The 25,126-nt window shown below is 42.8% G+C and overlaps 1 protein-coding gene across 3 annotated transcripts in view; it reads right to left on the reverse strand.

Annotated features, from left to right (window-relative positions):
• Positions 1–16,846, reverse strand: part of ENTPD4 (ectonucleoside triphosphate diphosphohydrolase 4) — a 62,571-nt gene extending 45,725 nt beyond the window's left edge. For 2 of the 3 annotated variants that reach the window (XM_077469717.1, XM_077469714.1), the window contains exons 1-4: positions 16,676–16,846; positions 13,076–13,197; positions 10,906–11,103; positions 9,390–9,595 (exon numbers count right to left, since the gene is read on the reverse strand). In XM_077469717.1, coding sequence (XP_077325843.1) covers positions 9,390–9,595; positions 10,906–11,103; positions 13,076–13,083 — 412 coding nt within the window. In that variant the 5' untranslated portion in view covers positions 13,084–13,197; positions 16,676–16,846. Of the gene's footprint in view, positions 1–9,389; positions 9,596–10,905; positions 11,104–13,075; positions 13,198–16,630 lie in introns of all 3 variants that reach the window. The other variant, XM_077469715.1, reaches the window with a different exon arrangement.
• Positions 16,847–25,126: the final 8,280 nt, after the last annotated feature.

Genomic DNA, 25,126 nt, shown 5'->3' on the forward strand with positions numbered 1-25,126 from the left:
TAGATCAAAAGGGATGAACTTCAGTCTGCAAATAAGGGCAGTTTAACCACAATGAGACGTTTCGCCCGCCCCTTTTAAAAATTAAAAGTCAGCAGCTACACATAATGTAGCTGCTGACTTTTAACATTAGGACACTTACTTGTCCTGGAGTCCAGCGATGTCACCATCGCAGCAGATGTTTACATCGGCTGGTCGGGTGCTGCCGCCGCCATTGTTGATAAGAAAACCCGTTAGTGTAGCCTTTCAGCTGCATGGTTGTGTCCCTACTGCGCATGCGCAAAGCGCACTATGCTCTCTCACTGGTCCTGCAGTAGGAGAGAGAGGAAGAGGGGGGCTGAGCTGCTGACGTACTTCGTCACTGCCCGGTCTCCCAGAAGTGGCGCAGGGGACCTGTCAAACACAGGTCCACTTCCACTTTTGGGTGGAACTCCTCTTTAAAAGACTAAACCTTTTTTGACACTTGTTGCTTACAAGTAAAAAAACTGTATTTTTTGCTAGAAAATTACTTAAACCCCCCAAATATATATATTTTGTGCAGAGACCCTAGAGAATAAAATGGCAGTCGTTGCAATATTTTATCTCCCACTGTATTTGCACAGCGGTCTTTCAAAAGCAATTTTTTGGGAAAAAATACACTTCAATGAATAAAAAAAATAAAATAAAATAAAAACGAAAACAGTAAAGTTAGCCCAATTTTTTTGTATAATGTGAAGGATGATTTTACACTGAGAATCGGGATCTTTATTCTAAGCAAAAAAATTGTGATTCTCATTTTATCCAGAATCGTGCAGCTCTAATGCAGAGGAATTCAACCACGCCCAAATGTCACTTTTCTGGCGTTATGGCCCTTTAAAACATGGCCTGCTCCAGATTCAATAATCCCATGCCGCCAGTTTTGGTAGCTTTAATGACATGTGTGGCAGATTCAGATAGTCCCTATTGTGGCGGTTTTACTGCACAACATAATTACCGGTACCTCCAGTTTATAGATGACTGAACTGGAAGTAGAACGTAATTAGGACCAACTTGAATCAGGCGTGCAGAGACAGGTAGAGTGCCTGTCTCTGTATGCTGTTGATGTCCAAGTTTGAATATTCCCAGTGCCTAAGAGTACGTTCTTCTGGAATTCCTGTAACAGTCTTATTAAATGATGATCCGATCAGTATTCTGTTTTCTTCAATCTCTTTTAACAGTTCAAGCTTTCCAACAAAAACTGCAGTTAGAAGATTGGGACAAAACATTTACGACTGCCAGGGGTGCTTACACTGATCACCTTTTATTCATTTATGCAAAACCTTTATGCCAAAAAGGAAAAAAAACTGCTTTGGAGAGCTTGTACAAAACAGAATTAGCAGCTGGATCACCAATTTAAAATAAAGGAAGGAATGTAAAAAGCAAGTAGTAAAAGACGAATGCAGCCATCATATCTAAGAACTGGTAAGCTGTAATATAATAAAGGTTTGCTTTCAGGTTTAACACTGATTTAAGTAACATTCCAGAGTGCAGATTCCTGACATTGCAGTTGTGCCAGAGGAAAGAGTCAGTTACATTAGGAAAACATTAGGCTCAGCTATCTAGAGAGGTGCGTGTAATGGGGCCTCCAGGGTCACCTGTCAGGGATTTCGGATTCCTAAGGGCTAGTCAAGCATGTGTGTGGAATGTAAAAAGATGAAAGAGAGCTCTCCCCAGAGATCACTACCTGTGCTGATTTCATACACAGGCCTCTTCACTCAGGTCACTCACCCTTCCCACATTTCCCGCGGGGACTGGAGAGGGGCAGCCTAGACAACTGCGGAGACTGCAGCCGGCACAGAGGATCATCCTCTAATTACTCAGTTACTATACAGGGAGACGTGCTAAAACTGCCTTTAAAGGCACAGACCTGCAAAAAAAGAGCCATAGGAGGTGATGTCAGGGAGAAAGGCATCAATGGGCCTTCCAGCTTGCCAGCAGTGAAGCAAAAACACCCCCAGCCAGATTGCAGCCATCTGCCAGAGCCAGTGGTAAACCAACCGGGTGCTTGGCAATTCTCTGAACCATGACTAATATATATAATCATATCTGTAGTAATTAAAGGGCCAAAAAGAACACATCTGCCTCTGTATTAGTGGCTGGTCAATGTTTCTTTTTAAAATGTATTTATATATTAAAAAATTATATATACATGTTAAATTTAAAGCATGTGGTGTTCAGGGTCACAGAAGGTATAGCTATGAGAAACAAAGATTTAGATTTCCCAGAATTCAGCTTGATACGTCTTCCCTTGCACTGCAAGCATAAACTGCTTTACTTCGTTTTACTGACCTGACCTTACGCTCCCTAGACAAACAAACAGTGCTCTCGTCATCCGCAAACCAAATGCAAAGTTTTGGGCCCTGCATGAGTCCTGAGGATATCAGACAGGGCCGTCTTTAATATTGATTGGACCCTGGGCAAAAAACTTTTCTTGGGGCCCCCCCCATGCAGTTTCGCTCTCCACCTGCTCTGAGACATACAATAATTAGCAGTTAGACTCAAAATCAGTTTACTGAATCAGATCAAGCAGCTATTGTGATTGGTTGCCAGAGGTTAGTGTATCAATACCGCTCACTGACTGGTTGCTAGAGGTTATAGCACGGCTCACTAATTAGTTGCTAGAGGTTACAACATATGATTTCTGCTTGTTGATTGGTTGCTAGAGATTACTGTGGATATGACCTCAGGGGGGCATGATATATATATATCAATGCCGCCAGCCGCTGATATTTACATATGAATGCCGGTAATTTACATGTAAACAGGAGGGGCGGAGTCCTGATCTTAGCCAATAGCCAGCCAAGAGCCAGTGGAAACAGGTTCTCTGGGGTAAACGGATGTTGACACAACACCGGTCTGTGAGAGGCAGAGCCAAGGGTCTCTACTGCTCTGGGGAACGCCTGATGTAAGGAGGGACTCCGCTGGGGAACGCCTGATGGTATCTGGTGGCAAACGACGTGACAAGTAACACGTTCAGGGCTCCCACTGATTCTGCATTATGGTGAGTTGAACTATTTCATTTTATATTACAATGTAATAATATAAATAATGCGCTTCAATCATCTTGACACCATAGCAACCATGGTGCCAGGATGATTGAAGCACCAACACCAGGTGTTTGGAGTAACTTTATCTGCTGATAAACTTTCTGGCACACACATATTTATATTGTGATGTAGGATCTGGGCCTGCTGTCCACCCATCCCTCTTTCTTTCCTTCCCTCACTCCCTATTTCTTTCTTTCTCCCTCATTCATATAATATTCGGACCATCTTGAGCCACGCCCACTATTGAGTTTAAACCACACCAATTTTTCGCTTTCCTTCTACACCATGCCTTAAAGAGGAAGTAAACCCTGATGAGTTTACTTCCTCTTTCATTCCCTGCAAAGGTAAAGCATAATGGACTACTATGCATCGCATAGTAGTCCATTATGTGTCACTTACCTGACACAGGAGCCAGCGATGTCACCGCTGTCCCATGTAGTCCGGCACATCCATCTTCTCGGTGGGTCTCGCTGCTCCGCCGCTGTCATTCGGTGAAGCCGTGATGATGTCACTCCTGCGCATGTGCACGGGAGCCGCCATGCGCGGCATATTCGCCGTTGACGGTGCCGCACTCAATGTAGGTTTAGGAGATATTTCTTGGACCTACAGGTAAGCCTTAATCTAGGCTTACCTGTAGGTCAAAATGTGTTGTAAGGGTTTACAACCACTTTAAAACGAATGTCCCGCCCCCTAATCATAATAAGACTCCGTCTACAGACAAAAAAAGTGTCCCTATAATTTTTTTTTTACAACGTTGCCAACTATGGAACTGAAGTTATTCTCTCTCAAGAAGAGTAGATTAAGGGGGGATATGATCAACATGTACAAATACATAAGTGGTCCATATAGTAAACTTGGTGTTGAGTTATTAACTTTAAGAACATCACAGAGGACAGGGGGAAACTCTTACAACTAGAGGAAAAAAGATTTAATCTCCAAATACGGAAAGGTTTCCTCACAGTAAGAGCTGAGAAAATGTGGAATAGACCCCCGCCAGAGGTGGTTCTGGCAAGCTCAGTAGATTGCTTTACAAAAGGCCTGGATTCATTCCTAAAATGTACATAATATAACTGGGTACTGACATTTAGGGTACTTTCACACTGGAGTGGGGCTGGGGGTGTAGACGGCAAGGTGCTGCTATTTTTAGCGGCACTTTACCCTCGCTTATAGGCTTCTAGCGGGGCACTTTTAACCCCTGCTAGAGCCCAAAAAAGGTTAAAAGCACACGCAAAGCACCACTTCTGAATCGTTTTGCGGGCGGTTTGGCAGCGCTGGCCATTGATTTCAGATTTAGGAGCGGTCCCAAAGATGCATCATCTTGTAGGACTTTTTTTCCTGTACTGTATGCGCACCGTTCCAGTGTGAAATCACTCGGTCTTTCACACTGGGGTGGCAGGGGAGGTGTTTTTCAGGCACTATTTTTAGCCCTTTAGCTCCTGAAAAATGCCTCAGTTTGAAAGTAGCCTTATAGGTAGAAAAAAATAAATAAAAAAATCAGGAAGGAAAATTTTCCCCTGCTGTAGCAAAATGGATCATGCTTTGCTGGGGTTTTTCGCCTTCCTCTGGATCAACTTTGGGTGAAGGATTGTGTATATAGGATTTTAGGATTACATTTTTTTTGGTTGAACTGGATGGACTTCTTTCAACCTAACTATGAAAAGACTGCACATAATCAGAAAACAACAAATAACAAAAAAAGCCTTTGTTTTTTACGTGAATTTTCCGCCAATTTTCTTATAGTGTGTACGGGGCTTAACACTATATTAATGGCTGCTTTAAAATGTCAACGCCTGCGGGAACTTACTTGGAAAAAAAAAAAAAAAAAACACCTTTATTTATTTTGCCTATACTGCACGTTTTTCTAAATCTCGTGTTACTTTATATAATCACTTAGCTGCAGGGCTGTAGATCACATTGATGGGATTCACAGCAAGCAGATAGTCATGTAGGGTAGAGGTCATGTTATATGCAGCGCAACAGGTTTGCTTTTATGTTTTCTTATTTCATTTGCAGCACATCCTACTGCATGGTCTATACTACAAGCACTCGATATAAGCAGGAAACTGAAAACAAACCACAATCTAGCACCTCTACTCAGTGAAGAAGAGCACACAAAATCCAGGTATTACTGCCATCTTGTGGTAAACAGACAGTATTGCAAAAGTCTGATGGTTATTAACCATGTAAGTTTGGCAGTTGTATTTTTCCTGGAAACTAAAACAAAACCTCTTTTTTGTTTTGTTTATAGCAGGGATATGCAATTAGTGGACCTGCAGCTGTTGCAGAACTACAACTCCCATGAGACAGGCAAGACTGACAGTCACAAGCATGACACCCAGAGGCAGAGGCATGATGGGACTTGTAGTTTTGTAACAGCTGGAGGTCCGCTAATTGCATATCCCTGGTTTATAGCTTTTAATGCATGTTCATGCTGTGATGGTATCTCTTTGTGCAGTAACTTTGCTTTAAATATTATAAGGTAAAAAAAAGTTGTGACCAGGTCCCGTATTGTCTAATTATCTATGTACATATTTGCATATATATCACTTAGTATGAAATAAATAGAGGGGTCTTATCCTTTTAACCCAGCATTGCCTTACATGAGTCAGACATGCATGTAGCTACTAGATGAAGAATTTACAATTCTAAATTATGTAATGCCCCCAGTATTAAACAATATGAAAATCTGTGGGGTGATCTGAAGAGGGCTGTGCACAGGAGATGCCCTCGCAATCTGACAGATTTGGAGTATTCTTGAAAAGAAGAGTGGCCAAATATTGCCAAGTCAAGATGTGCCATGCTGATATAGTGCTATATTAAAATCAAATCAAAAGGTACTTAAACTAAGTATTCGTTTAAAGTGGTTGTAAAAAAAAAAAAAAAAAAAAAAAAAACACACCTGCAAGACAAAGGCATAATGAGCTAGTATGCATAGCATACTACCTCATTATGAATTACTTACCCGAGATCGAAGCGCCCACAGCGGTCCTCATTCACCTCTCCAGTGGCCAACATCGATCCTGGGGGCTACTTATGTAACCATATTATTTTAGATTTTTTATTTTTTACTTCTCTCCACCTAAAAGATTTCAGTTTGTTGTTCAACTAGGTTGAACAGTTTATAAATCATATTAAAAAAAAGTGGAAAAAGTTCTGAAATGATTTATCTTTAGCCATTTAATTTTTTGTACACATCACAGAAACCTGACATTTTACCAGGGGTGTGTATACTTTTTACATCCACTGTAAAATATAATAATATTATTTTGTAATACTATATACTACATATACTGAGGATGCAATATCCTATCACTTTCTTTTGTTGTATATCTGCTTCAAAATGTCAGCTGCATGTTTCAAAATCCCAAACAAGTGTAAATGTGGCCTTATTTTTTTTTATATAATACTTTAAAGCTGACATTAGCTATCTGTTAAACAAGAACATGGCCTTTACCCTGTTTTACACTGTGTAAACTTGAGGTGAACATTTGCTGAAAGCTCCAAGCCCTTATCCACTGTTTGATTAATTGAGGGAACAGTGTCAAAGTTTAAGCAGCAATTATAGATCTGATAAAAGCAAAGTGACTCTAATGCCTGGTACACACTATTATGCCACGTACACACAACAGGACTTTGACGGACTAGGTCCGACAGTCTTCCCAATGGACTATCGCCAGAGTTCCGATGGACTTTACGAAGGAACGAACTTGGTCACACACAATCACACCAACGTGCGACAGATTCAAATGTGATGACGTACGACCGGACTAGAATAAGGAAGTTCATAGCTAGTAGCCAATAGCTGCCCTAGCGTCAGTTTTCGTCTGTTGGACTAGCATACAGAGGAACGGATTTTTCAACTGGACTCAAGTCCATTGGAAAGATTTGAAACATGTTTTAAATCTAAAGTCCGTCTGAATTTTAGGCAGCAAAGGTCCAATGGAGCCCACACACAATCAAATTGCCCAGGGGATTCTTTCTGACGGACCTTTGCTGTCTAAAAGTCCGGTCGTGTGTACGCAGCATTAGGTTTTTCTGATCAACCCAGCGGGTTGAACAAAAAATACTGCCAGGAGCCGCTGTACTAATGATCTGACATTAGTACAGCGATCACCCCCCCCATAGCTTTTGTGTTATGGCAGTTGGAGAGCCCCCCGCCCCAATGATCCCAATAAGCAACGAAAAAAAGAAAAAAAAAAAAAAAACACAACACAATAGGCTGGTTATACCCAAGCTGATCGACAAATCAACTTCTGCACAACCAGCCTGCCCATAGACCGATCAAAATTTGTCCAGTTCCTGCTTAACTATACTTGATAATGCAACACTGAATGAAAGATGAGCAGATCTTTTATACAGAACAAGGACCCTCATGATGTTTCTCCCTTATTTAGCATGTGTATCTATTTTTATCATTCTACGGTAAATATGTAAATATCGTATGTAAATATGGTTTGTCTGCAGCAAGTGATGCTCAGATTAACTGTGCAGCCTTCACCTTGCAGAGCATATCCCCTGCTAACCTCTATTTAGGTATGAGGGACTCGGTTTATGCCAAGTAGAGCAGAGTACAGCCTACAACAGACTTGAGAATAGGAAAATCTTCTGTTATTTTCTCTGAGTTTCAATTGTGGAAATGTATTCTTACTTCCTGTCCCAGGGCACTATAGTAAGCTGAACTTCCTAGGGGCTAACAAGTGTGTCTATAGGAGCAGCTTTTCTTAACATTTTCACCCCGGAGGAACACTTGCAATAACTTTTCAGGCCTTGAGCAACCCCTGTAAAAGCTACAGTATATCTACATCTCCCGGGTTGCTAAAACTGCATGGTGCAAAACCTGGTGCAGCTGTGCACAGAAACCAAATCTTAAAGCGGAGTTCCAGCCAAAAGTGGAACTTCCGCTCATTTGTATCCAAATGGGGGGATGGTATCCTGTCCCCACTTCTGGAAGACCGGGCAGTGGCTCCTCTCCCTCCTCCTTCCCCCGCTGCTGGGCCACTAGGAGAGCGCAGCGGTGCCTTGCTCATGAGCAGTAGGGACCTGGTATGAAGCCATAATGCTGCACTGCTGGGTTCCCTTACCCACATTGGTGGCGACAGCACCCGAAATCTGATGGCAACATCAGCTGCGGTGCCAACATCTCTGGACTCCAGGACTGGTAAGCGTCCTATTATTAAAAGTCAGTAGCTGCAGAATGTGTCCCTGCCCCTTTTTTATGCAAATCCAATGCGAGTACAACCGTATGGCTGAACTCACATTGCACAGACATCGCATGTGATAGGCACAGCATTGTGAACCCAGGCTCAAGAGCAGAGGTGCTACCAGGTACCATCACCTGGGAGATTAATATGCTGTTGCTCAAGGAACCCCTAGTAAAGGCAGATATACAGAATACATTCCAGTGATGGTAAAGAAGGTTAAGGCCGCAGCAATGCTCTGGAAGTCACCCGTGCAGGAAGGAAACTGATATCTATTCAAATGGGCAGAGGAATGAATTCTTCCGGCTGTATCGGCGTGGAAGTAATGATTACTTCCATGCCGAGTTTCCCAGCTGGCATCCTCCAGAGGTCCCTTGAGGCCTCAGTTACCTGCTGACACAAGGTGCTCGTGGCTTCAGCATCCCAGAGATTCGGCGGTGGTTCTGTTCCCAGGCTGGACGGGTTCAGCCCCTACCCATCAAGCACTATGCGAGTACAAATTACATTGTAACCATTTTACTTTTTAATAAAACCTTACAATACTGCACTAGGATTTCCCTGGCGCTTCTTTTTCTTTCTCCTGCTTCCTATCTCTTACAGTCTCCGGATTCCCAGCCCGCTCCTGAAGCAGCCTTGCAACTATCTGCAGAATTCAGACCAGGGATATACCTAAAAGGGGTTCACCCCCTAGAATCTTATATTGACTGTATTGCATTTTTATTTCACATCCTTTTAACCTTTGATGTCCTCTTTTTATCACTAACTAGACTCAAGAGTGTATTGAATTTTCACCACTCTTGCAACCATTAGGTTCTTCAGTGCTGAGTTTCACACTAGCTTTTTTGTGTGTGTGTGTGTTTTAAGCACTTTCAAGCACTTACATCATTTCAACTCTGGCTCGCCTGAAACTATCTATAAATGTGACCTGTTAATGGTCCCTTAGGGCTGAAAAAACACTGACAAACTACTGATTGCACTGAAGTCTCCTAATAAATGTGTACACTTATTATACACAATAGCACAATATAAAGACACTAATGCAGAAAGATGATTTTTTATTTTCTAGCTGATTTTCTGGACTAGTGCTGACCACTGCCCCACACACTCATCTCTCGTCTCTGCCTTTTACCTGGTTTGATCTTCATGACAACAGTCTTTCTGTTCTGGTCTCTCATTTGCTTGATGTCCAGCAAGTCATGTGGATTTCCATTATGACGAGGCCAACAATACACAAATATACGTGACCCGCTGCTTCCACAGTCTACCACTACACCATAGTTCAGATTGGGGTTGTTGGTGTCTGTGGCTTCCATGTCAGTAACATGTGCCAGGTATCTGCAGGGGAACAAAAATATGAATTATAATTCACATGTAATATTCTTACAGCTTACACATACAGTCTGTGCGCTTAGGCAGACGATACAGTGGATTGTACAATTTTCCTGTTTTTGCAGGAAAGAAAATCACTCAATTCCTCCACCAACACAGTCAGTGTTGAAGAGGGGGAATGCCTCTCATGGGAGGGCCACCCCCCCCCCCCCGTCCCTGCGGGGAGAACACAGTGATCATTGCTAGTCGCTATGGCGACTGGCAATAATCGCATGGCAAACATCCAACATGCTGGTTGTCAATTGATCTGGGTACATTCAGCCTGCCCATACATGGTTTGAATCACGGCTGGTACCTGCTGAACCGGCCGAGATTAAAACCATCTATGGCGGACTTTCCTCAATTGCTTCTCCATACAAAAAATAAGCAAGCGTTGTCCCCCTTGGACAGAACATGTGTTACCAGCAGAATAGGGTCAAAATAAAGAAAAATAGACAAAAAAAAAAAAAAAAAAAACTGACAAAAATACAGCCACCACATCTAAAGACTGGTTTAGGTATGCGGCAAGTCTGTGTGCAATAAATAGTGCAGACATAGCACTGACTTACTCTCGACATTTACTAGAAATATGCTGCCTTAAATAGAATAAGATATCCATGTTTGAATTGCCAAAAAGGCCATAAATCAAGAAATCGGTTTGAGAAAGGAGCAACTTAATTAAAGAAAATAAAAAGGCATGGCTATGGTTATCAGATGACATTGGTGGTTTAGTGGATTAACCAGTTTGTCTTTGTTCTCAAAGATGAATATTTCCATGAGGCGCATAATCCAGTTTATTTCCTCTCAAAAGGTCAAAAAAAACATTCAATGTGGATTTAGTTACAGGAAAATGTCACTCCAGGCAAAAATGAAAAATGATCTTAAGCAAGGTTCACATACTGTGTGACCATTTATGCGTTTCTTTATCACAGGCTACATCATTATAAATACATTTCCCGGTGGTATTGCCATTTTCCTGCTTGCAACCTTTTTGCAGGGCCAACAATGCTATTCAAATGACTGATCCCCAAAGCGTTGTCGGCACTCGGAAGCTGCGTCATTTTGCACGCACAAATTGCTGGGCACACTGAATGCTTAGTCAGGTGCACATGCACTATAATTACTAAGGAGCTCTGGCACTGCTCAGTCTGGATAGGCACACATACAGCTGCTTCCCTTCTCATTTTGGCTCTCTGAAGAGGTCTGGAGAGTTGTGAATTCAAAGTCCTAATTGTATGTAAAACAAATGCAGCTCTTTAATAGGAAATAGGTTTTACCTTTGATATTTCCGGTCTCGTTGGGATCGGCTGTACTTCGTACGGACTAGAAGTAAAGAGTAGAGCAGCAAGAAGAGGATGGCAGCCACTACACCGATTATGACCAACTGGCGTAAGGTGGTATTCAGAGCACGTGGGCACCCACCGGGAGATAAGCTAAAGTGCCATGAAGCCGGAAGGAGGCAAGATATGCTGATCCTGGAGTGCAAAAGAGATTAAAACACTGTTAAAAACAGCTACAAGCTGAACAAGCACAAGAAAGAGATTACATTAGTATGAAACGAAACGTAAACTAAGATCAGTTCACATTATTCAAACTACGAGGGAATTTTCTTGTGAAAATAGTTGTCATACCTTCTGATGTGAGAAAAGCTACAGTTCACAACAGAGATCACATCTGAAAGTAGATCTGCCACTAACAACTTTCCATAAATAAATTCCTGACATTTCACAAAAATCACAGCAAAGATATAATATTTGAAGGAAGCTCCACCTATTATCATTAAATGATATAAAGCTGACAGGTTATCAGTTTGGTGCAGACAGGAGGAAGCATTTTCTTAGTTGCAGACTGCAACATTGTAACTTTGTCGCAAGTCACGTGGTGAAAGGCTTCAGTAGAGGGCTGATCTGTGTCAGACATTGGTGAGCATAAAAAAGCCCTGCACAGGCACCAGGATTTACAGTACTGCGTCATCTCTCAGCCAGAATCTCAGTCTAGAAAGGAGATATTGGCCCTAGATGACTTCTGAATAAAGATGGCACCTTCCTTCTTGGAAGAAAAGAATATGAAATCATTGTCGGGGGGGGGGTGCTATGATATACACAGGAAGTTATATTCTATACATAGATTCTAGGGCCTCCTGCTCTCCCAGTCTGAGTGCTGCTATACACAGGATTACAGAAGGCTGATATCAACACCTATTCAGGTACTAACACTGGGAAGTGTAATGTGTTCATATAATACCTTCCCCTTGCTCCTCCATCCCCCCTGATCAATTAGCAATTCAAACTTTTCAATCAAATCATTTAATTTTTAAGAAATGTCTCTTTTGAGATCCAGTGATGTCATCTTTGGGTCTGTCTTCGACTGCTGGTCTAAGTTTGGTGGGAAGGGACAGTAGGCACCTGTTAATGCCACAGCCCCCTAATTTGGGTCTTCTTTCAAACCCACCATTTTCCCTATGAATATACACTCACCGGCCACTTTATTAGGTACACCTGTTTAATTACTTGGTAACACAAATTGCTAATCAGCCAATCACATGGCTGCAACTCAATGCATATGCAACTAGACATGGTAAAGACGACTTGCTAAAGTTCAAACCAAGGATCAGAATGGGAAGAAAGGGGATTTAAGTGACTTTGAATGTGACATGATTGTTGGTGCCAGACGGACTGGTCTGAGTATTTCAAAAACTGCTGATCTACTGGGATTTTCACGCACAACCATCTCAAGGGTTTACAGAGAATGGTCCAAAAAAAAAAAAAAAAGAGAAACTATCCAGCGAGCAGCAATTGTGTGGAGGAAAATTATTGTTTGATGTCAGAGGAGAATGGGCAGGCTGGTCGGAGAGGTTAGAAAGGCAACAGTAACTCAAATAAGCAGTCGTTACATCCAAGGTATGCAGAATACCATCTCTGAATGCATCAAACCTTTAAGCAGGAGAAGACCACCCTGGGTGCTACTCCTGTCAGCCAAGAAAAGAAAACCGAGGCTGCTTTTCGTACCGGCTCACCAAAATTGGACAATAGAAAACTGGAAAAAACATTGCCTGGTCCAATGAGTTTCAATTTCAGCAGCAACATTTTTATGTTTATTTTGATTGATTTTTTTTTTTTTTTTGCAGTTTTAAAAAGTAAGAACTGATGAGTTGCCTTTAGGAGTCCCTGGTGGACTGCTGTCAGCTAGTAATAATCCACTGTAGTAACATTAGTCTTGGCTTTCAGAGTTATACATTTATTTATTTATTTTATAATGGCGGTGCATGCAGATACTGACTGCAATATAAATCAATCTTCCAAATTGTCCCTAGCGCCTGAAGTGTTTAAAATTCAAACTATAGGAATATAAAAATGTATGGACAATCATAACGTATTTGATATTTTTCTTGTGATATTTTATGATTCCTGGCATGCACCCACCATGGTCCTATTCCTTAATACTCACCGCCCCATTCTGGAGACTTATGAGAAGATGGGTACACACGTAGAGGAAGAAGAGACGTTCAACCCATAACTGTGGTTAGATTACCACGTTCTATCCAAAGTAATATCATCCATATCTTCCACCTGCATGAAATGAAAATCAGATAGTCATGTAAATCTCATAATATACAGAGCTGCTTTCAATTAAATATAAAATGTTACGGACTTGCAAAGATATGAATTGTTATCAGTAAAAAAAAAAAAAAAAACACCTATCGGTACACCCGGGTGAAGGGTCATCATACACAGATTAGAAAGCTCTCTGCCTGCTTCTGATCTGTGCAACGGACCTGCATAGATGTACACTCTGGGATACGCTTGGAGATCCATGCAGGTCTCTACAGTAAGCCACCGGTCACTGATCTGAATAGGCTGCCTGCATGGGGTCTGCATGAATACTTGTGCATTTCAAGTGGGTGAAGACAGCCACTGGGGTGTAAGGATAAGCAAGTTCCTGTCAATGAAGCCTTAATAGCTGCACGTATAAAAGCAGTACATGGCAAATTGCATATACTGAGCATTATACTGCAGACCTGCTTAGTAAAACATGCACTATGCATTATTGATTACTCTGAAAATGACATTTACATGAGATGTGATGGATCAGGGAAAACGATGATTGCATTGAAGCAATATTGGAGGACTCTACAAAGCTCAGGCCATGGATCTGTGTGAAAGAGGTCATAAATCTATACACAAGTAATACATACAGGCATAACTCACCTTTAAGTACACAATGAGGTTTATTTACAAAAGCTGGAAAGTGCAAAATGATGCTCACTTCTGCATAGAAACCAATGAGCTTCTAAAGTTGGCTTGTTCAATTAAGCTTTGGTAATAAAACCTGGAAACTCATTGATTTCTATGCAGAAATTAGCCTGATTTTGCACTTTCCTGCTTTAGTAAATAAACCCCATTGTGTACTTAAAAGCAGGGTATGTTTGTAATACAGATAACGAGGATGTAGTATACAGTATAAGAGTAAAACATCACTTAGAGCAGGTATCACCAAATGGCAGACTGCAGTCTAGAGCCAGGCTGATTGACAGTTCTATATGGAACGCCATGCACCACTTAGAGCATCCTGGGTGTCTCTCTGCTTCTTCGCCCAGCCGACTCATAGTCTCCAGATTCCTCTCCCAGATCTCCCTTCCCCCCTGCCAACATCACACTCACAGCAGGGCAGAGGGTGGCAAGTGTTGCAGGTCTGAATGGAGGGTGGGAGCTGACCAACTTTTCATGACATGGGGCAACCAATCAACTGCTTGTTAACATGAAATGTTGGGCACCTCCTGTCCTTGTCCAGCCCCCCCCCCCCCCCCCCCAATGAATTTACTTCCACTTTAAGGACCCATTCACATTAAAGTGATCCATTGCAGTGCTTTATGACATGCATTAACCTGTGTTGCGTCGATTATGAATGAGCTGCCAATGCAGAACAGATGAAAAAATGTGCATTACCTTTTTTTGTTTTATATTATATTATTATTATTATTATTATTATTTAAAACGCATCACACTACAATGTGTGGTATGCTGTGGAGGATTGTGCTCTACTGTACAATGTGCTGGGATACATTCACAGTGAATGCCACTACAACACATCACACATAGCTCAAGAGCGCTGCCAAATAATGCTAACACAGGTGTTTTAGCATGCATTGCCACATCACACAAGTGTATATGGGTTTTATTGTCTCAGTAGCAAAGAGATCACTAGTGTAATCCTAGCCTAGAGGAAATGACAGCTTACACTAGAGATCCTGGTGACATCAGACCCAAACAGGCCAGAGAAATACTCAGCTCTTTCCATGTGTCTCTTCTGAGTGGATGAGCGAAGCATCGCCCCTTCAATGGTGACTGACATTCTGCAACATTTCCAACAGCCAGGGAGCAAAGCCACGCTCATCCATCTAGTAAAAGAGTTTACATGGAAACAGGCGAGTTATTTCTCTGCAGTTCCATCAATCTTGTCACAGGTGAGTGTAACCTGCTCTTTACAGCACTTCCAGGATAATCAGTACATAGACCTGGACAGCACATATATGACAATAATGGCAATCACCACAACTGCACACCATCACACAGAGACAAGACCGGCCCATACTATAGAGCAGGGATATGCAATTAGCGGGCTTCCAGCTGTTGCAAAACTACAAGTCCCATCATTCCTCTGGGCGTCATGCTTGTGGCTGTCAGAGTCTTGCTATGCCTTATGGGACTTGTAGTTCTGCAACAGCTGGAGGTCCGCTAATTGAATAACCCTTCTATAGAGGAAAGAACAACTTGTGTTTTGTATTAAGAAGATCAGATAGTATGACAGAAAACCATCCTAAGTATCGCCTAGAGAAACACAACAATCAGAGAGGAAATCGCTAGGGCAGGAGGATTAGATGGAGAGCCAGCACAGGTATGAAGAGGAGGATGATAATGGAGATTGATAGTAACAATCTAATACATCTATGACATGTACAACACAGGGGGACATACAGAGAGGAGCCAGGTATACAGAAGGGAGCACAATTCATGGAGGGGACAGGGAGACCAGATATAGTTAGATGTGCTGGAGGAAGAAGATGAAAAAGAAGGAGGAAGAAAAGAAAAGAAAAAAAAAGCAATGACATGTAAACCACAGGGTGAAGAACAGAGAGGAGTTGGGCACATATTACAAAAGGGAGCAAAGTCCATGGAGGGTGCAGGGAGATCAGATATAGTTAGATGTGCTGGAGGAAAGTAAGGAAGGAAGGAGAAAGGAAGGAAGGAGAAAGGAAGGAAGGAGAAAGGAAGGAAGGAGAAAGGAAGGAAGGAGAAAGGAAGGAAGAAGAAAGGAAGGAAGGAAGGAAGGGAGGGAGGGAGGGAAGGAAGGAAGGAAGGAAGGGAGGAAGAAGAAAGGAAGGAAGAAAGGAAGAAAGGAAGGAAGAAAAGAAGAAAGGAGGAAGAAAAGGAGGAAAAGAAGAAAGGAAAGAAGGAAAAAGAAAGGAAAGAAGGAAAAAGAAAGGAAAGAAGGAAAAAGAAAGGAAATAAAGGAAGGTAGAAGAAAAAGGAAAAAGAAAGGAAAGGAAAGGAAAGGAAAGGAAAGGAAAGGAAAGGAAAGGAAAGGAAAGGAAAGGAAAGGAAAGGAAAGGAAAGGAAGAAAAAAAGGAAGGAGAAAGGAAGGAAGGAAGGAAGGAAGGAAGGAAGGAAGGAAGGTAGAAGAAAGGTAAAAGGAAGAAAGGAAGAAAGGAAGAAGGAAGGAAATGGAGGTGGAAAGGAATAAGGGAGCAGGGAGAAAGGACAGATGGAGGAAGGAAGAGAGAAGAGGAAGGAGGCTAGCAGTAATGTATGAGGTGTATTACACACAGGGGGGTGAAGAAGGAGCGGGGCTCATGGAGGGGGCAGGGAGATCACAGCTGGATGATGATGGAGGTCAGAGAGTGGACTACACACACACGATGTAGAATGTGATGTCACAGAGAAGAAGAGAAGTCTCTCACACACAGACATAAGATGACAGCTCACACACACCATACATACATACATAGAGCTCCATAGTCAGCGCCCCCTCCCCCTCCACGTCCTGTACCTGTCCGGTCTCCCCGGGGCTGTCCTCTCTTCCCCGGTGAAGGACACGTCACCGCGCTCAGCCAGCCAGCTCTGCCCGGGGAGGAGTTGGAGGGAGGTGTGCGCACACTATTGTACGGAAGCGGCCTCCCAGCCTAAGGCCCGGTAACCAGGCGGCCCTAGCAACCGGACACCTGTCTACATCTCGCGAGATAGGCCCCAGGCTTGTGGAATCGTCATCATGTAGGCGCCGAAGCCAATAAGCGGCCATTTTTGAAAAGGGCAGGCTGACTTATATCAATGGGTTACATATCCAGATTTTATGTACGTTCTAATTACAACAAAAAATTACCAGTTACCACATGTGTAAGTCTGTCCCAAGTAGCACCCCAATCTACCTTGTTTTTACTATTCTAATAGGGCAGGGTTTCTCAACTAAGGTTCCATGGATCCCTAGGGTAGGGTTCCTCCAGGTGTTGGTCCAGTGTATTTCCTCCTTGGCTGGAATATTGCTGATGGCCAGGGATGAAATTCTGGAGGAATTTGTTCCATTTTATAAGAAGCTATATCCGCCTATAGCACGTATGGTGTAGAGGACCTCCTTGCTACTCTAGAGCCCTTATATTTACCCAAACTAATGGAAGAGACTAGAGAGTTTCTGGATGCTCCCTTTAAGGAGGACGAGGAGACCTCTGCAATTGGATTCTTCCCTACTGGTAAGGCTCCTGGTCCGGATCGGATGGCATACCAATGAAGCATAGTTGCCAACATTGTAAAAAAAAATTCCGGGACACTTTTTTGGCTGTAGGCGGAGTTGTATTATAATTAGGGGACGGGGCATGCGGTTATAGGTGTGGCATAGGAAAAGGTGAAAATGCGTTGCGCGCCGTGGTGAAATATGGGCGTTGTTTACGTAAAATAATGGGCGTGCTTGCATGGGCGTGGCTCAAAGGGGTGTGGTTAGAGTCTGAGATGAATGCTGGGTGGAGAGGGAAAGGGGGGGGGTGGAGAGGGAAAGGGAGGGGGATGGAGGGACAGCAGCCCCCGATCCTACACTATAATAGCAATATGTGTTCTCCAGAGTTTGACAATCAGCAGATAAAGATACTCCAAATACCTGGTGTTAGCGCTTCAATCATTCCGGGCGCCATGATTGTTATGGTGTCAGTATGATTGAAGTGCATTATTTCTATTATTACATTGTTATATAAAATGAAATCATTCAACTCACCATAATGCAGAATCAGTGGGAGCCATGAGCGTGTCACTAGCCACGTTGCCTGCCACCAGATGCCATCAGGTGCCCCCAGCAGAGTCCCTCCTTACATCAGGTGCCCCATCAGAACAGCCTTCCTCACATCTGTGTCTCCATAAGCGGAGCCCCTCCTTACATCTGGTGTCCCCATCAGTCCTCCTTACATCTGGTGTCCCCATCAGTCCTCCTAACATCTGGTGTCCCCATCAGTCCTCCTTACATCTGATGTCCCCATCAGTCCTCCTAACATCTGGTGTCCCCATCAGTCCTCCGTACATCTGGTGTCCCCATCAGTCCTCTGTACATCTGGTGCCCCTCTGACATCCAGGCTGCCCCATCTGACATCCAGACTGGCCCCCCCTCTGACATCCAGACTGCCCCCTCTGACATCCAGACTGGCACCCGACATCCAGACTGGCCCCCCCTCTGACATCCAGACTAGCCCCCCTCTGACATTCAGACTGTCCCCTCTGACATCCAGACTGGCCCCCCTCTGACATCCAGACTGCCCCCTCTGACATCCAGACTGGCCCCCCTCTGACATCCAGACTGCCCCCCTCTGACATCCAGACTGTCCCCCCTCTGACATCCAGACTACCCCCTCTGACATCCAGACTGGCCCCCGACATCCAGACTGGCCCCTGACATCCAGACTCTGACTCACTGGCCCCCGACATCCAGACTGCCCCCTCTGACTTCCAGATTGTCGTTTCCGCGCAGAAAGAGATTGAGCTGCGGCGCCGCCCAGCTTCCGCCCCTTTCCATTACGCCTCACAGACACTGGCAGCGGGGGTGGGTGGTGACGCAGCATCTCTATTGTAGACCAGCTTCTGGTCTTCTTTAAAATGGCGTTGTCTCCGCCGGCCATGGATCTCTAGTGGCCAGCGGTGAAAATCAGGACTAACCGAATTTCCCAGGACATCTCCCGGGACAAAATTAAATCGGGACAAGGGTCCTAATCCCGGAAATGTCCCAAGAAATTCAGGACAGTTGGCAACTATAATTAAGTGGTATAAACATTACTCGGAGGTTCTCACACAGAGACTACTCCAATTGTATGCAGAGTGTTTTTCTGAACTGGTTCCCTCCCTCCTTTCATGAGTCACACATAGCGATACTGGCTCGACCTGACAAGGACCCCTTGTAATGTCCTTCTTATCAACCGATCTCTTTACGCAACTTAGACTGCAAAATACTGACCAAAATATTGGCAGACTAATGCCTGCACTGCAACATCTTATCTCACCTGATCAGAGCAGTTTCATGCCCAAAAAGGCTATGGAGATAAATCTACGCAGGGTTTTTACCCATACCCAGTTAGACCCAGATATTTCCAATGGAAGGATATTGGTTTTTCTAGATTTGGGGAAAGCTTTTGACTCCATAGACTGGCAATACATGAAAATAGTAATGGAAACATTTGGCTTTGGTCCTCAGTTCAGGAGGTGGATCAGTATTCTTTACCAGAACCTGAGTGCGGCCATTAAACTTAATGAAGCAGATATAAATGTAGGATTGTCCATCACAGAAAAAAACATTGCAGATAGTAATTCAAAACAATTGCCTCCTCCACATTGTACGTATCACAATCCCCCTAGGAAATGCACTTACCAGATGATGCTGGGTTATACGCTTATCTGTCAATGGATGGTGTTTGCTCACTGCATACACTCCGTCAGATGGTCCTGAGTTATACACTTGGCTTGCAATTGGTGTTGTCAGCTCCCTGCATGTAATCCATCTAGAGGTTTGCTCGTCACAAGCAGAGAACAAAGATACACATAGCGTAATCCAGTACTAAAAGGTATTTATTATAGGTTTCCTTAAGTTTGCACCCTTACAATGTCATTCAAAATAAAAGAGCATGTAACAACAATGTATTACAAGTCGATATTCCTGACTACCTCTCACCGCTCCAGCGGTGTTCCCGGGTAAGGTTAGCAGGAAAGCCGACGGTGTAGGTTGCTGTGTGGTCAGGCCCTGACTAGTTTCGTGATTGCTTCGTCAGAGGCCGCCCTCTAGTCAGGAATATCGACTTGTGATACATTGTTGTTACATGCTCTTTTATTTTTGAATCAAATTTTAAGTGTGCAATCTTAAGGAAACCTATAATAAATACCTTTTAGTACTGGATTACGCTATGTGTATCTTTGTTCTCTGCTTATGACGAGCAAACCTCTAGATGGATTACATGCAGAGCGCTGACAACACCCATTGCAAGCCAAGTGTATGACCCAGGATCATCTGACGGAGTGTATGCAGTGAGCAGACACCATCCATTGACAGATAAGCGTATAACTCAGTATCATCTGGTAAGTGCATTTCCTAGGGGGATTGTGACACATGCAGTGTGGAGGAGGCAATTGTTTTGAATTACTATCTGCAACGTTTTTTCTGTGATGGACAATCCTACATTTATATCTGCCTCATTTTATATATAAAGTGGACTTCATACTTGTTTAACTATTTTAGTGAATTTTTAACAACTCCTAAAATGTTTGGATTATTTTATGTTATGGCATTTGTTGTTGTGACATATTTCTGCTGTGTTTTATTATTATAGTAGCTGCTCTTGTTATTTTAAAGTAACACACTTTCCATGTGCGCTGAGTGAGAGATACCAACTGAGTGTTGAATTATTTCTAATTTTTCTGCCATTAAACATAATGGTTTGCTGTCTGACTTTTTTTCCAGTGGGCAGGGGGACTACACAAGGGAGCCCTATGTTTCCTGGTCTATTCACCTTATTGATTGAACCCCTGGCGGCAGCAATGAGAACTTCTGCCAAAGTACAAGGGATACAGGTAGGCAGCCTGACAGAAAAAACAGAGCTTTATGCCTACAACATGGTGTTGTTTTTATACGACTCTGATTCATCTTTATAGGCAGCTCCAGCTATTTTAAATGCTTTTGCTTTATTCTCGGTCCTGATGGTTAATTGGTGTAAATCTCAGATCCTTCCTCTTAAGACATAATCTCCAGTGTGTAGGGTCCCCTTAGACTGCCCCTTACAATGGGTTGATAGAGTCAAATATTTGGGTCTCCATATTTCCAACTCGGTATCTGAATTCATTATATTAAATGTCACTCCATTGCTGCTGCAGTTATGTTATAAACTACAAGCCTAGCAGAATCTCCCTCTTACGCTCATAGGTAAAGTAAATTTATTGCAAATGTAATTCTTGCCCCTCTTCTTGTATATATTTTGGTATTTGCCCGTTCGGAATTTCAAGATGTATATTTAAGAGCATAGAAAGATTGTTCACAACCATCCTGTGGCAGGGGCATAATCCCAGGATAAAACTTGAGGTACTGCAACAGCCATGGAAGTAGTGGGGATTGTTGGTCCCTGATTTTTATTGCCATTTTCTGGCAGGTCAGTTGGTCTTCACTCATAGGTGGCTCATTATATCGGGGAGTGATGCAGTCATTGCTTTAGAGGCAGCTATTGTTGGCTCCTATGAGGCACTGATGCATTTAGTGTTTCAAGGAAGCAGGGCTTCATATCCTATTACTAGTACTATGCGTGCAACTATCAGGCAGTGGGTGGTGATCAGTAGGGCTGAAGCAAGAGACTGTACCGAAATTTCTCCACATACACCACTGTGGAAAAACCCCCAGTTGTCACAATTTTTCACATATCGGTTCCCAGATATATGGACCAAATTTGGCATGAAGAAGATAGGAGATATTGGGGTTTATTTACTAAAGGCAAATTCATTTTGCACTACAAGTGCACTTGGAAGTGCACTTGGAGGTGCAGTCCGGGTAGATCTGAGGGGGACATGCAAGGAAAATAAAAAACAACATTTTTGCTTGTACATGATTGGATATTAAAATCAGCAGAGCGTCCCCTCATTTCAGAGCTTTCCCCCAGATCTAAAGCAATTGCACTTCTAAGTGCACTTCCAAGTGCACCAGCACCGCAAAGTAAATCAACCCCACTGCATGCAAAGGAAAGCTCCTCCAATTTGATGCTTTGAAAGGCAAATTTCATTTTCCAAATACTCATCTGTTGCGCTATTTGCAACTTTGCATATAACACTCAGTTTGGTGTGTCATCTCTTCAGGTTCAAGCCAGTGATCTGTAATCATTGCTTAGGGATGACTCTTTAGATAAGGTCCTGTCCAAAATTTACAAACAACTGTTTGATGAGGTTGGTAAGCTACTTGCATGCTATAGAACTGCCTGGGAGGCAGTGTCCCCCCAGTTGTATGGGGATGACTGGGATGATATTTGAGAGATTAATTGACCACAGACCATTTTATCCAATATAAATTTCTACATCGCATCTATCTTACTCTGGTTATTATTTTTCCTACCCAGTCACCCTGTTGCTGGTGGTGCACGTCAACCAGCGCAGATTTCCTGCACATCTTTTGGGATTGTGCAGCTATTCAAACCTTTTGGCATGGAGTCACTGAATGAATAGAGGAGATTACCACACTGTTTATACAGCCCGGGAGTAGAAATTTGCTATCTGGGTCGCGTCGATGCTCTGGCTCCAACAAATACGACACGCACTCTATTGACTTTACTGTTTTATTTTGCTTGGAAATCAATAGTGCTCTCCTGGAAAAAGCCTACATCTCTGAATTTTCCAGCATGGAAGGCACTCATTAATAAAGCCATTCCTCTATATAAAGCCACGTATACCAGTAGAGGAATTCCTCATAAGTTTGATAAAGTGTGGGGTGGGTGGATGAATAGTGCATCTACAGTGTCTGATTAAATGGATATATTCTAATACTGGTGGGAAATTCATGTTATGTCAGGTATGAAGCTGGGTGGGTATCAATGATCATTAAGCTTTAATGTTATGGGGGGGGGGGGGGTGAGCTGTGGACCTAGGAATTTGATATGCGGGTCTGCTATTAGTATTTGATGGCAGGTGGTATGTCATAACTATGTGGAGCTAAAAATATGTCATTATATGAAACTGCGTTCAGCTATAATGATAAATTGTTGTTACTATGCTCATGTTTCAAGCCTCAGAGTTAGGCCCAATACCGAAACGTGGTTTGGGGGGGTTGTTTTCTTCTTTTTTTTTTTTTTTTGAGGGGGAGAGAGGCCTGGTATAGACTATCCTCCAATTATTATATGTGTTAGCCTTATGTATGTAATTTAAAAACTCAATTTGCATGAAAAAATAGCTTTGGGACTCCGTGGGTCAAGAACTCTAGCTGGAGGATTTAAAAAAAAAAATGTGGATGAAAAACTGATGTAAACTTCAGCCCCTTTCAGACGGAGCAGATCCATCCAAGCGGATCAGTCTGCACAGCAGGGGAACTCTCCGCTGATGGCCGCTGAGCAGGCAGATGACAGATCCGTGTCTGCTTCACTATGCAGAGCAGACAAGGACACAGCCTGCTCTCCTCTATGGAGCGGTCGGATGGAAACAGACTGCATGTCCATTTCAATCTAATTGTCACCCAATCTGATCTGCCATATGAATGGCGAACGTATCCCCCTCTAGCTGTTTTTAATGGATCAGAAGCCAGCAGGTGTCAGCAGACACATGTTCGCTGACATCCTGCCCCCCCCCATAGAGATCAATGGATGGTCTGATCCGGTCCTCCTGAAAAAATGGGCAGGCTGTCCCAATCAATCCGCTTGTGTGAAAGTGGCCTTCATCTGTTTTTTCTTTGAAAAAAAGCATGACTGCACTGATGAAACGAACGGTCCGAATGTGTGACAGGGGCCTAAGGAGAATTCTTTCCGACTGATCTTCACACTAATGTATTGGGGGTTGTAGATATAGTCATATTTAGCAGGGGTTCCCTCACACCAGAAAGTTATTTCATGGATTCCCCTGTGTTGAAAAGGTTGAGAAAGGCTGTAAAAGAATGGTAGCGGATTGTCTGCCGAAATGCGAATCCGGCGGACAGATTGGAGTGCAAAAATACTTTCTTAGTCCGCCGGACTTTTGGGTAAAAAAAGTCCGCCGGAGCCCACACACGAAGTCGGCTGGACTTTTCCACCGGATTGTTTGATCGTGTGGACGAGGCATTATCCTCATCCCCCCTTCACCTGACTCAATGTTGGTGGAGAGAATGGGGCAGAAGAATCTGAGCCCACTGGATGCGTACTTACCACAGGGTTGGGTGCACTTCCAAGCCAGGATCTCCTGGTTAGTCCAGCTCCAATGCTACATGGAGAAGTATGTCATGCAGATGTACAGTATATCATTGTATATATTATATATTTCACTATATTCGCAGATTTATTTAGCACTTAATTTTCTGATACACCTCAAGAGCAAAACACCATTTTCACATTGCTGTACTGTCTGGGTGGATGCAGCAGCTCATTTATTAACATTTTATTATTGTTTTCACCATTTATTTGGCCAGTAGGCCACTCTGAACATCACAGTAATTGTTTTATTTTTATCAACTTTTGGGTAGCGCAGAGGTATACTTACACACATATATCACGGTTTACAATTCATTAGAAAAGAGCATACAGAGTACAATGGACCTCACAGTCACATAAAAAAATCAGCAATTAACATAGTACATCAATTTAGTGAGGCAGCCTTTAGCCTCATATGTTAGTTTGTATAGGAGAAGTACTTGGTTCACAAACTCTTCTTCTTGTGAGTTTGGTGGATGTCAGTTGCAGGGCCTCAGTCTTTTTGGCATAAAAGTCTAAAAGGCAAACAGATTGTTTAATAGATGAACTATACACCCCAGCACACCGAGTGGACATGATTTATGATTACAGATATTTGATAACTGGTGAGATAGTACACTGCACTGTGCATGCGCAGCTCGGTCAACATTTAATGCATGATTAAGAACTGGCAGGTATGTTGGTTTTTAGTGTAGAATTCCAAAACAATATAAAGTATAAAATAAATACAAATATATTCAGTCCACAGTGAAAAGGGTGAACGTCCAATTGATTTATCCATGCTTTTCAATGAACAGTGCTTAATAGACAAGAGCTCAGCAAGGTGCCTTCTCCACAGGAAATTAATGAGAAAACATAGATCTTGGACTATTTAGGCACACCAGTACACAATGTTAAAATTAAATGACCTTTATTACATCATATAAAAAAGTAACAATCAATTGACTTAAAATTCACGCTTATGTATACTGCAAGTATAATAAAGTATTCATCACTCATGCATAAATGATGACCAGGGGAATCAATCAAATTCCCCTCAAAACAAACAGCCACCGCTCAAATGCCATCCAGAGAAGGCAATT

Source organism: Lithobates pipiens, unplaced genomic scaffold (genome assembly GCF_037356315.1).
Source record: "Lithobates pipiens isolate NorthernLeopardFrog02 unplaced genomic scaffold, aLitPip1_a1.2 Scaffold_8, whole genome shotgun sequence".
Taxonomy (NCBI): Eukaryota; Metazoa; Chordata; class Amphibia; order Anura; family Ranidae; genus Lithobates; species Lithobates pipiens.